This window comes from Lithobates pipiens, unplaced genomic scaffold, assembly GCF_037356315.1.
Source record: "Lithobates pipiens isolate NorthernLeopardFrog02 unplaced genomic scaffold, aLitPip1_a1.2 Scaffold_23, whole genome shotgun sequence".
NCBI lineage: Eukaryota > Metazoa > Chordata > Amphibia > Anura > Ranidae > Lithobates > Lithobates pipiens.
This window is the reverse complement of record NW_027507785.1, coordinates 63,984,860-63,998,710: the sequence shown is the minus strand read 5'-3', so window position 1 is coordinate 63,998,710 and position 13,851 is coordinate 63,984,860. Positions and strand designations below refer to the sequence as shown.

The following is a 13,851-nucleotide window of genomic DNA, read 5'->3' as shown; positions in this document are numbered from 1 at the left end:
AGTACACCCCTCACATTTTTGTAAATATTTTATTCTATCTTTTCATGTGAGAACACTGAAGAAATGACACTTTGCTACAATGTAAAGTAGTGAGTGTACAGCTTGTATAACAGTGTAAATTTGCTGTCCCCTCAAAATAACTCAACACACAGCCATTAATGTCTAAACTGCTGGCAACAAAGGTGAGTACACCCCTAAGTGAAAATGTCTAAATTGAGCCCAAAGTGTCAATATTTTGTGTGGCCACCATTATTTTCCAGCACTGCCTTAACCCTCTTGGGCATGGAGTTCACCAAAGCTTCACAGGTTGCCACTGGATTCCTCTTCCCCTCCTCCATGATGACATCACAGAGCTGGTGGATGTTAGAGACCTTGCACTCCTCCACCTTCCGTTTGAGGATGACCCACAGATGCTCAATATGGTTTAGGTCTGGAGACATGCTTGGCCAGTCCATCACCTTTACCCTCAATTTCTTTAGCAAGGCAGTGGTCATCTTGGAGGTGTGTTTGGGGTCGTTATCATGTTGGAATACTGCCCTGCGGCCCAGTCTCTGAAGGGAGGGGATCATGCTCTGCTTCAGTATGTCACAGTACATGTTGGCATTCATGGTTCCCTCAATGAACTGTAGCAATCAGGTACAATGCCGCAGTTCAGGCATTGTACCTGATTGGGGAAGACAGGGCAGGGTGCGACGTGGCTGATTTAAGGGCCAGTTACATTGAAGCACCAGCCTGTTATGTCTATACACGCATGGTCTTTACCATTAGTACAACTACTACCACTACATACAGTACACCCCTCACATTTTTGTAAATATTTTATTCTATCTTTTCATGTGAGAACACTGAAGAAATGACACTTTGCTACAATGTAAAGTAGTGAGTGTACAGCTTGTATAACAGTGTAAATTTGCTGTCCCCTCAAAATAACTCAACACACAGCCATTAATGTCTAAACTGCTGGCAACAAAGGTGAGTACACCCCTAAGTGAAAATGTCTAAATTGAGCCCAAAGTGTCAATATTTTGTGTGGCCACCATTATTTTCCAGCACTGCCTTAACCCTCTTGGGCATGGAGGTCACCAGAGCTTCACAGGTTGCCACTGGATTCCTCTTCCCCTCCTCCATGACGGCATCATGGAGCTGGTGGATGTTAGAGACCTTGCGCTCCTCCACCTTCCGTTTGAGGATGCCCCACAGATGCTCAATATGGTTTAGGTCTGGAGACATGCTTGGCCAGTCCATCACCTTTACCCTCAATTTCTTTAGCAAGGCAGTGGTCATCTTGGAGGTGTGTTTGGGGTCGTTATCATGTAGGAATACTCTCCTGCGGCCCAGTCTCTGAAGGGAGGGGATCATGCTCTGCTTCAGTATGTCACAGTACATGTTGGCATTCATGGTTCCCTCAATGAACTGTAGCTCCCCAGTCCTGGCAGCACTAATGCAGTCCCAGACCATGACACTCCCACCACCATGCTTGACTGTAGGCAAGACACACTTGTCTTTGTACTCCTCGCCTGGTTGCCACCACACATGCTTGTCACCATGTGAGCCAAATAAGTTTATCTTGGTCTCATCAGACCACAGGACATAGTTCCAGTAATCCCTGTCCTTGTCTTCATCAAACTGTTTGCAGGCTTTCTTATGCATCATCTTTAGTAGAGGCTTCCTTCTGGGACGACAGCCATGCAGACCAGTTTGATGCAGTGTGTGGCGTACAGTCTAAGCACTGACGGGTTGATCACCCCCACCCCTTCAACCTCTGCAGCAATGCTGGCAGCACTTATACTTCTATTTCCCAAAGACAACCTCTGGATATAATGCTCAACGTCTTTGGTTGACCATGGCGTGGCCTGTTCTGAGTGGAACCTGTCCTGTTAAACCGCTGTATGGTCTTGGCCACTCTGCTGCAGCTCAGTTTCAGGGTCTTGGCAATCTTCTTATGGCCTTTGCCATCTTTATGTAGAGCAATAATTATTTTTTTCAGATCCTCAGAGAGTTCTTTGCCATGATGTGCCATGTTGAACTTCCAGTGACCAGTAAGAGAGAGTGAGAGCAATAACACCAGATTTAACACACCTGCTCCCCATTCACACCTGAGACCTTGTAACACTAAGCCCTTGTACACACGGTCGGAGATTCTGACGGAATGTGTCCGATCGGACCATTTTGTCGGATATTCTAACTGTGTGTGATCTCCATCGGACTGTTTCCGTCAGAGTATCCGACGGACCAAGTTTTCCAGCTTGTTGGTAAAATTTTCAGACAATATGCTCCGATCGGACATACTCCGATCATGTGTAGAAAATTCCGATCAGACAAAGTGCCACGCACGCTCAGATCAGATTCCTACATCAAAGCTATTGGCTACTAGCCTGATGGTAGTCCCGTCGTAACGAAATAACGTCATCACGTTCTGAACGATCGGATTTTCTGACAACTTTGTCCGACCGTGTGTATGCAACAGTTTCGGACAAAATCTGTCGGACAAAATCCGACGGATTTGGTTGACGGAATGTCCGACCGTGTGTACAAGGACTTACAAGTCACATGACATTGGGGAGGTAAAATGGCTAATTGGGCTCAATTTGGACATTTTCACTTAGGGGTGTACTCACTTTTGTTGCCAGCGGTTTAGACATTAATGGTTGAGTGAGTTATTTTACACTGTTATACAAGCTGTACACTCACTACTTTACATTGTAGAAAAGTGTAATTTCTTCAGTGTTGTCACATGAAAAGATGTAATAAATTATGCACAAAAATGTGAGGGGTGTACTCATTTTGTGAGATACTGTACGTCTACAATGGTGGAAACAATTAAGTACATTGCTGACTGGTTGTTGCTTGTTTCTGCTCTGAAAGTATTTGCTTTGTTCTGTCTTAATCGATGAGCCTGATTGGAGAAATGGTGTGTTTGCTTCTGTTTCTGCCGATATAGTCCTTTGGAGCTCCAATCTCTATGTTTATCATCAGGTTGGTGGAAGAGGTGAAGCTCAAGTGTAACGGATTACAGCTACAGAACGAGGATGTCTACATGGCCACCAAGTTTGAAGAATTCATTCAGATGCTCGTGAGACGGCTCAGAGGGGAGGATGCAGAGGAGACGCAAGTCATAGATTATGTAAGCATGCAGGGCTGGTTTACTAAGACTCTCTCACCTGCTGAAAAAGTTTACAATAATTTTTCCCTTTAAATAAGCTCTCTGTGGAAGCAGTGATCTCTCTGAAGAGGTCTATCACACCCCCTGCTGAGTCAGACCTATAGATCTGTAGTCAGAAAAATCCATATGCTCTGCTGATTGGAGAGCTTTAGCTCTGGGCCAGCAAGGAAGGGCGGGTTGGACCTCTGTAGAGATATCGCTGCTTCCCTACAGAAAGCAAGGGTCCTACACTGCAGTTTCTGGTAGGGAATCAGCTTTTCCACTCTGCTTTGTATATCTTTTGTTTGGATGTACCCAGAATGTATTTAACTAATTTCAAATGAAAATGTAATTGGATATTAGGTCAATTGCTTGGGTATTCCCTTGGAACTTTGGCTCAGCTCATTCTGTTGTCTTCTTCATCCTGTAATATACATTTAAAAGCCATCAGATACAGTGAGAATACAGGAAAACTGAATAGATCTCCTACATTCCAAAATATTTACTTAGCATTACAGTGGCTCTTTTCATTAGGGTTGCACAAAGAACATTTCTAAGGTATACAAACAATCTCGGTTATTTCAGGTGGAGAAGGATGCCAACAATATGAAAATCAGAATGCCTCATCAGTTGTTCATCAATGGCCAATTTGTGGACGCCGAGGGAGGAAAAACCTATGACACCATTAACCCCACTGATGGTAGTGTAAGTGTGACCACATTTCAGCACAAACACAAAACATAGTTTACTTGTAGCCTCACGGTTGTTCCCTTTATAGACCATCTGCAAAGTGTCACTGGCCCAGTTGTCGGACATCGATAAAGCCGTATCTTCAGCCAAGGAAGCCTTTGAGAATGGAGAATGGGGCAAGATGAACCCAAGGGACCGGGGTCGTCTAATGTACAGGTGAGGGTCATCGCCAGCTTTGGTAGTCCGATCTTTTGGTTCTACTATAGGAGAGCCTGCGGTCCAACACCATGAACAACAAGCCATTGCGGGTATTTTCAGACTGTGAGAGTTGGGGTGAGCTTCAAGTCCAGTAGGAGCCATAGATTAGGTTTTCTTCTGGAGGTACAGTCTGATTTATGCAGGTACTTCTTTGACAGATCTCATCAATGGCAAAAATAAAATAGCAGTTTTCTGTGAAGACAACATCACAAGGTCATAAGCAACCAACATTTCTGGGCCTTGCAGAGTCCCTTCCCCCAAGGTCCTGAAATGTTAGTTTCTTATGACTATCTGGTTTTGGCACGGCACCATCCATAGCAATTACTCTGAACACCCAAATATTTTTTAAAGTTCAAGTACTGTAAGGAGTGCAGTTTTTCTTTGGACTTTCTCAATGATAAAGAGAAATTGGTGTATTTTTTTTAGCCTGTTGGCATCTTAGATTGTAAGTTCCTTAAAGAGGAAGTAAACCCTGATGAGTTTACTTCCTCTTTCATTCCCTGCAAAGGCAAAGCATAATGGACTACTATGCATCGCCGCTGTCCCCTGTAGTCCGCCGCATCCATCTTGTTGGTGGGGTCTCCCAGCTCCACCGCTGTCATTCCGCGAAGCCGCGATGACGTCACTCCCGCGCATGCGCACGGGAGCCGACACGCGCGGCAGCTTCGTCGCCGAGAATGCCGCGCTCAGTGCGCCTGCGCGCCACTGTCTACGGCGCATGCGCCGTAGACAGCGGTGCCTGTTTTCGGGCAAATATCTCCTAAACCATATAGGTTTAGGAGATATTTCTTGGACCTACAGGTAAGCCTTAATCTAGGCTTACCTGTAGGTCAAAGTGGTTTGTAAGGGTTTACAACCACTTTAAACTGGAATAAAGGAATAATGCTGACCATATTCCAGTGGGAATCTGATCAAACATTTGTATGGAAACTCAGAAAAACCATTAATTGCAGCAGTAAGAAGTACCACTATGGACTCAACAAATTTAGTATGAAAGCCCTGACCATGTCAATGTTTCAAATTCTATTGTCAATTTTTGGATGCACAAGCACATAAAAAAAAAATCCTGAACCAAGACCACATTCACAGTTAGTATTTCTTTCATTCTATAAGTTTTTTTTTGTATTTTTCTTGAGCAATGATCCTCATCACTATGGTCAAAAATGATCATTTTACCCTTTTAACTATTAGAAAATGAAACAAACGTTCCAAAAACAATATTTTTCTCAGTGAAATTCTATTTATGTATGGCCAGATTAAAGTGATACCAAACACACACTACATTGTCCCTTCTATTTCTGTATGGGGATGATGGCACTGTAATTATTTTAATAAAAAAAAAAATCGAAGTACCTTTTTCCTAACCGATATACAACTGCCATATAACCCAGATCTCTCCCAGCCTGTCTTTATACATCAATCTGCATGAAACCAATACTATGGCCAATGCTGAACTGCTTTTTTGCGACAATGCAAGTCTGCAATGGTAAAAACCTTATACCACCTGACTTTCATGTTCAATTTACTACCCATTCTGGTTAATACCCCCCACCTGGAAGGTACTGGTGTCTAGGCCCCCTTTCCCTTGTTGGTCCATAGGTCTAGTTTTTGTAGTAGGTAATACGACCCCATTCTATTTATTTATTTTTTTTGCAATGATCACTGTGTCACTTTCCAGGCTGGCTGACCTCATGGAGGAACACCAGGAAGAGCTGGCCACTATCGAATCCATAGACTCGGGCGCGGTGTACACATTAGCTTTGAAGACCCACGTCGGGATGTCCATCCAAACTTTCCGTTATTTTGCTGGCTGGTGCGATAAAATTCAGGTGAGTTGTTCATTTTTTTTTTTTCAAATCTCATTGCACTCATTGAAAAAAATCCCAACTTTAACTGCGGTTAGCTTGTGATCACCTGTATCTCTTTCAGGGCTCCACCATCCCCATAAACCAAGCACGTCCCAATCGGAACCTGACATTCACCAGGAGAGAGCCAATCGGGTGAGTGTAAGGCCGCGTACACACGGGCGGACTGTATGGCCTACTTAGTCCGTCATACAATCCGACGGACAGTCCGTCATACTTTCGAATGAACGGACTTGACCACACACGGATGCACAAACAGTCCGCCGAAAGCTTGCGCGATGACGTGTACAGCACGTACGACGGGACTAGAAATAGGAAGTCCAATACACAGCAATGCAACCTTCCGCCGTGTAAATCCTTTCTGAGCATGCGCCATTCTTAGTCCGTCGAACTAGCCTACTGACGAGCGGATTGTCCGCTGAAACCAAAGTATGACGGGCAGAATTTAGAAAAATCCGAAATACTTAGTACGCCAGACTACACGCTGAAAAAGTCCGCTGACGCCCACACACGAGCGGACTGTCCGCTGAAATGTGTTTCGACGGACTAAGTAGGCCATACAGTCCGCCCGTGTGTACGCAGCCTAATACTTTGTAGACATGTGCTATTTGGTTTGTTTACATTAACTTTTCGTCTCAAAATTTCACTTTTGGAGTGTCGGATGTATCCGAATTTCCGAATGGACAAATGTAAATGAATCGGAACAAAATTTTTTTATTAAATTAACAAATGCATTCCTTAACCACTTGAAGACCAGCCTTTTTTTGGCACTTTTTGTTTAAGTTCAGATCAGTATTTTTGCTAGAAAATTACTTATAACCCCAAACATTATACATCTTTTTTTTTTTTAGCAGAGACCCTAAGGAATAAAATGGCAAGCAATTATTTGTTATTTCACACAGTATTTGCGCAGAGGTTTTTCAAACACAACTTTTTTGGGAAAAAAGACACTTTAATAAATAAATAAATAAAAAATCACAATATATGCCTCATTTTTTTTTTTTTTTAAATATGAAAGCTGATGTTACCCTGAGTAAATAGATGAGAATAAAGAATTGCCTGACAAATTATGTTGGCACCACATCCCATAAATTCGACAATCGAAAAAAACAAGCAAAATGTGATTTTTAGGGTGCAAGAATTAAACACCGGAAATAAATCAATAATATTTATTTAAAGATAAAAACGTAGAAAAATTACAGTTACATTATTACTAGGTGTTTACTGCATTTACCTCTCTCTATGGTCACAACAGTTGATCCTTTTGTGGGATTCCCTTTTGACCATTATGTGCCTCTATGCTAACCTTCAAAATTTCGATTAGTCCATCTATATACAGTAGATAGTGCTCAACAAATGTAATTGTCCCGAGGAAGCTACTATTCGTGGTGAAACATGTTGAGAATTTGTTGAACTGCACATTCTATAACTGTAATTTTTCTACACGTTCGATTGACTTTTTATTCTACTATATTTTTATCTTTAACTAAATATTATTGATCTATTTCCGGTGTTTAATTCTTGCACCCTAAAAATCCCATTTTGCTTGTTTTTTCTATTGCTGAGTAAATACATGTAACAACATGTCGCGCTTTAAAATTGTGCACACTCGTGGAATGGCGACAAACTATGGTGGTACTTAAAAATCTCCATAGGCGACACTTTCAATTTTTTTTATAGGTTACCTGTTTTTTTAATCCTTTTCATTCCTATTACAAGGAATGTAAACATCCCTTGTAAGATAAATAAGAATGACAGGTCCCCTTCATGGAGAGATCTGGGGTCAAAAAGACCCCAAATCTCTCCTTTACCTTTAAAAGCAAAAGATCTAAAAAAAGAAAATTGGTCTTTTGCTTTAAAAATAAAAAGTGTTTACTTCTGTGAAATGGCAACAAATTATGGTACAAACTACGGTACTTACAAATCTCCATAGACAACACTTTACTTTTAAATTTACAGGTTACCTGATTTTTTGATAATTTTAATTACTATTACAAGGAATGGAAACATCCCTTGTAAGAGAAATAAGGATGACAAGTCCTCTTTATGGATAGATCTGGGGTTAAAAAGACCCCAATTTGCTCCTTTACCCTTATAAGCAAAAGATTGAAAAAATATTCTTTAGCTTTAAAAAAAAAATTTGTTTACTTCCGCCTTAGACCGGAAGTGATGTCATGACGTCGCTCTGGTCCACCCAGGCCATAAGGGTGATCAGAGACGATCTGGTCTCTGTCCACCTCTGTGACCAGCCGGTTGCACCATAGGATCCTTTCCTGGACATGCCAGTGAAAACCGTAAGCCCGAGGAACACCGGTGAGTGGCGGGAGGGAACGTGCATCCTGCCACTTCCGTCAGCGATCCAGCGGCTAATGAGCCTCTCGGACCGCTTTCATGAGAAAACCATCAAAAATAATATTCCTGGGGTTATGGCTGAGAGCTTCAGCCATAAGCCCGGTAAACCACTTGCAAACCGCAAAGTATATACACCTATTGCGGTCGGCAAGTAGTTTTGTTTCATTCAGATTCATTGTGAAGCTGGTTGTTAAGGACACCGCGGCTGCCCGCTTCTTAACAACCGTGACTCATCAGCTGTCAGCGAGGAATCAAAACAAACAATTCCGGCATTAACATTTAAAATTTTTTTTTTTTAAACAGTGTTGCCCCCAAAGCACCCTCCCCATGTTGAGGGCATGTGGCCTAGTATGGTTCAGGAGGGGGGTGGGGCGCTTGCTTGCCTCTTTCCTGGCCTGCATGCTCAGATAAGGGTCTGGTATAGATTTTTTTTTTTGGGGGGGGGGGACCCTACGCAATTTTTTTTTTTAAAACCATTTTTTATGCAGTTCCAATAAAATCTATACAAGACCCGAAGGACTTGGTATGAATTGGGGGTTGGACCCCAATGCTGTTTTTTTTTTTTTTTTTTGTGGTTAAGGATGCGGCGGTGGCCTCCATCCCCTTAACAACCGCTATTTCTGAATAAAACGAAAGCATGCCGAAGATGTGACACAACGAAATTCTTTAATTAACTAATGCGTCAGAAACTAACATTTGCGACGTGCACATGTCTAATACTTTGTAGGCGTTACGGCTGTTATAGAATTACCTAATCATTCTGTATTGATAGCTAAAGACCCAAAAAAAATGTTGCTGTAATAATGAGAATTTAGTACCCGTAAGATGTGACTATTGATGGAGCATTATACAAAAAATATAATAAATTCCCTTTAATTCTGTTCCTTACCCTGAATTGACAGTGTGTGTGGGATTATCATCCCGTGGAACTACCCACTAATGATGTTGGCCTGGAAGACCGCCGCCTGCCTCGCCGCAGGTAACACAGTGGTCCTCAAGCCCGCCCAGGTGAGACTACCAGTGTAGTAAGGAGCTGATAGAAGCTTTACAGTTGCATCTTCTATATATATATATATATATATATATATATATATATATATATATATATATATATATATATATATATATATATATATATATATATATATATATATACATATTTACATATTAATGTGTGTGTGTGTAGGTGTATGTGTATATATATATTATTATTATTATTATTAATTTATTTTCATTTTTTTGTAGTACAGAGCAGATTGTAGTAATACCAATCTACAGTTGTATTTTATTTTTTCTTCAATGATACATTCCAGCCTAATTAGATTTTTTTGTTAATATCAGCATTGCAACTCGCCCCAAAACTGCAAGGGTTTCAGTGCTCATTTTTTTGCCTTAGGGTTGATGTGATACCCTATTCCTCACTAGACGTGCACTGCCCAAAAATGTGTTCGTTTTCGTTTCATTCGTTTTTTTTTTTGCTTGTTTTTTCCGTTTTTCAGGTCATTTGTTATGATTACAAGCTGTAAATTCTAAAATTCATAAATCTGAAAATAAAGAAAATTAGAACAAAATCCAAAAATTCTAAATAATAACTAACTAATAATAACTAACTATTAAATGATAGGTATTGGTATTTCCTTTCAAAAAATTGTCTGTTAGTGAACGTAATGAGTACGAATTTTCCGAAGTTCAGAATTATCTGAAATTACGAATGCTGCATCTAAACAAATGAAACGGAACAAATTCACAATAAATAATAATAAAACGTTTTTATTTATTATTATTAATGTGTTACGTTCCATTTGTTTAGCTACAGCAAATGTTTTTTCCGATAAATCGTAAATTCAGATAAATTCGTATTCGTTACGTTCACTAACAGCCAAATTTGAAAGGAAATTCTAATACTTATCATTTAATAGTTCATTTATTATTTCAGATTTTTGAGTTTTTGGATTTTTGAATTTATGAATTTCCAAATTCTTTTATTTCCGAATTTTCAAATTTACAAATATTCGGGAAAAATTAGTTAAACGGGTTTTCGTTAATTCGGATGTTTCCGAATTAACAAGTTTGTCGATATTCGTTAAATGAATTTGGAATGAAACAAATTGCACATGTTGCAGCCTCCTCTCTAAGGTGCTCCCAGCCTTGGACGCATGCCTGTCTGATCCATGTACAAAGTAGGGTTAATAGTCCTGCGTTGTAGGTGATGATGCATAGGGACTGCCCACAGCGCAGAGCACCAGAGGGAGAAGAGGACGGCGGTAAGATCAATAATGATTTTTCTCTTGTCCTAGACATATTTTACATTTAACCCTTCTAGTGCACCACTGTAAAGGATTTTTACAGGAAAGTAAAATATTATTTTGTATCCAGCATTGCATAGCCTTGTATGCTCCTGATATTTTGCCGCTTGTCACATGACTCTCCCCCCCATTTGCCTCAGGTGACGCCGCTAACAGCGCTGAAGTTTGCAGAGATGACTGTAAAAGCCGGATTCCCCAAAGGAGTGGTGAACATCTTACCAGGAGCCGGTATGTATATTGTACAACTTACCGACAACAATCCTTCATATGGGGGAGAGCAGGAATAATGAAGTGTTAAAGAAGCGTTACCCCTAATTCTGGAATTCATTCCTATAAAATACACCGCTCTGCACTACGAGCAAGTTGTCAGCAATTCAGTCCATAAATGAAGTGTTCTTTGCAGCTATCCCATAAACCACCCACAGGGGGATGTATATGACTTGAAAGGGCTCTGGTCACACCTATGCGCATGCCTTTGTGCCCCCAACACTGGATGCTACAATGCATGGTAATGGGCACAGCTCCCAGTAGCGTCTGGTGTTTAATATTTTTGGGGGAGGTGCAAACAAACTGAAAAATTCAAAAAAATACTGAAAAAAAACATCAGTTGCAGCCACACTGTGCCCATTAGTTGCAGCCACACTGTGCCCATCAGTTGCAGCCACACTGTGCCCATCAGTTGCAGCCACACTGTGCCCATCAGTTGCAGCCACACTGTGCCCATCAGTTGCAGCCACACTGTGCCCATCAGTTGCAGCCACACTGTGCCCATCAGTTGCAGCCACACTGTGCCCATCAGTTGCAGCCACACTGTGCCCATCAGTTGCAGCCTCACTGTGCCCATCAAATGCAGCCACTGTGACCCCCAACCACCCCATCTGCATTTAACCAGCACCCCTCCACCCCCAGCTCGTCCGTTCGCTTGTTGTCTGACTGGCATTTACCCCATCTTGTTGGCAGTTCAGGCAGCAGGTGATGGCAGTGAGGTGTGGGACAAGCGTGGCATGGCATGGTAGAAGGGGAAGCGCCCATGCGCCTTTAATGGTTGAGCCGCCCCAGACAGCTTGCCGTATAGATGTTTATAGATATGAATGTATTGTGGTGCCGTTCATTCTAAATATCACCCTAACATGCTTCTCATAATGTGCATTAGAGGCTGTGATGAGCCAGATGCAGCACCCCTCATTTCCTGGCTTGAGGGCATTCAGTGTCATCTTTCCCTTTCCTCCCGCATGCCTGACAGTCCCTGGCCTGACTCTTTCTTTCATTGGATTCATAGGTGTGTGCAGCCTGTGGAATTAGGGTGTGCACCCCAAAGCTCAAACACATGCCTGTGTGTGTGACAATTTTTTTTGACCCTGGCACATTGATCTCCCTGCTGGCGCAGTGAAAAAAGTGTGTAAGCACTTCTCGTATTGGCAGAGCCGATAAGAGGTATATCTTTCCCATCTCCACACCTGCACACAGATAATGTGCACGAGATGATCAGGGTGGGCCCAGGCACACCCAGCATACCATGTGCGCACACCTTTCCCTCTCCTCTTCATGGCTCAGCCATCTGGTTTTAATGCCCCCTCTCCCCCCAAGCCACACATGTGGACGATCCCTTAGAGGGGGATTGTTGGGAAGCCAGTCAGTCCATTTATTTACAAATGAATATCTCTGCTCTTTATAGGATCTCTGATTGGACAACGTCTTTCCGACCACCCCGATGTCAGGAAACTGGGGTTCACTGGATCCACCCCTGTAGGCAAACAGATCATGAAATGGTAAGTGGGGGGGAGGAGGGGTGTAATATTATAGACTGTGTATGAGGCTGGCTTGTAATAATATAAACCTTCAACAATTCCTGACGTTTTCCAGAATTGGAAATATTAGATATTTTTGAATGCAAGGGGAAACTTTAAGGTCTGTGGTCTCTGAAGGGTGCTCCCTGTTTGGATCGCTCTTCAGAGAGCATTTTACAGGCAGTGAGGAATACAATGTATCGCCTCCTCACCGCCTGCTTTAACCACTTGACCTACCGAATGTACTGCGCGCAGCAGAGTGACCACATTCACTTGAATGGACAACGCTCAGCAGGCGCTGCACCCGTTGAAAGTCACAGGTGGTATAATGCCCAGAGCCAAGCATCACGGCTGCAGTATGTGTCACCTCCGGCTGCTGATTTTGCAGCTAAAGAGGGAGCAGTTGTTGGGTGGAAAAAACGCGGATCAACTGTGGGGCTTACAACCTCTCAGCCACAAGTGTGAAGGAGGCTTCATGTATATTGGTGTATAAACCCATTGCCAACCAGCAATGTACCAGTACATTGCTGGACTTCAAGTGGTTGTACAGGGATGATGCCAGGCATCATCCTGGTACCGTTTTTTAGAGTTGACAGTTGGCTCTCTTGTAGTTGGACATGTGCAATTAGTTTCGTTCCAAATTGTTTTTTTAACCAATTTCGACAAATTCATTAATTTGCAAATATCGAATTAACGAAAATTCGAAAATATCCGAATTAACGAAAATCTGTAAATTTGAATATTTGTAAATTCCAAAAATCGGAAATTTTGAAAATCTGAAATAATAACTAACTATTAAATTATAGGTATTGGAATTTCCTTTTAAATTTGGCTGGTTGTGACCATAACGAATTTATCCCGAAGTTACAAATTATCCGAAATAACGAATGCAGCATCAAAACGAATGGAATGTAACAAATTAATAATAATAAATAACAATAATAGTAATAAAAACTTTTTATTATTGTTATTTATTATTAATTCCTTCTGTTCCATTTGTTTACATGTGGCATTCGTTATTTCGGATAATTCATAACTTGTATTCCTTTCAAATTTGGCTGTTAGTGAACGTAACGAATACGAATTTATCCGAAATAATGAATGCCGCATCTAAACAAATGGAACGGAAGGAATTAATCATAAACGGCAATAATAAAAAGTTTTTATTATTATTATTTATTATTAGTAATTAGATGCGTTCCATTTGTTTAGATGCAGCATTCGTTATTTTGGATAATTCATAACTTCGGATAAATTTGTATTTGTTACCTTAACTAACAGCCAAATTTTAAAGGAAATTCCAATGCCTATAGTTTAATAGTTAGTTATTATTAGTTAGAAAATCCGAAAATTCAAAAGGATAACTAATAATAACTAACTATTAAATTATAGGTATTGGAATTTCCTTTCAAATTTGTCTGTTAGTGAACGCAACAAATACGAATTTATCC

The 13,851-nt window shown here is 41.2% G+C and overlaps 1 protein-coding gene across 2 annotated transcripts in view; it reads left to right on the top strand.

The window, feature by feature from the left end:
• LOC143927595 (cytosolic 10-formyltetrahydrofolate dehydrogenase) overlaps positions 1–13,851 on the top strand; it is a 62,501-nt gene that overhangs the window by 31,923 nt on the left and 16,727 nt on the right. For both annotated transcript variants that reach the window (XM_077451749.1, XM_077451748.1), the window contains exons 10-17: positions 2,977–3,124; positions 3,728–3,847; positions 3,921–4,048; positions 5,769–5,919; positions 6,020–6,090; positions 9,210–9,315; positions 10,754–10,841; positions 12,289–12,382. In XM_077451749.1, coding sequence (XP_077307875.1) covers positions 2,977–3,124; positions 3,728–3,847; positions 3,921–4,048; positions 5,769–5,919; positions 6,020–6,090; positions 9,210–9,315; positions 10,754–10,841; positions 12,289–12,382 — 906 coding nt within the window. The remainder of the gene's footprint in view (positions 1–2,976; positions 3,125–3,727; positions 3,848–3,920; positions 4,049–5,768; positions 5,920–6,019; positions 6,091–9,209; positions 9,316–10,753; positions 10,842–12,288; positions 12,383–13,851) is intronic.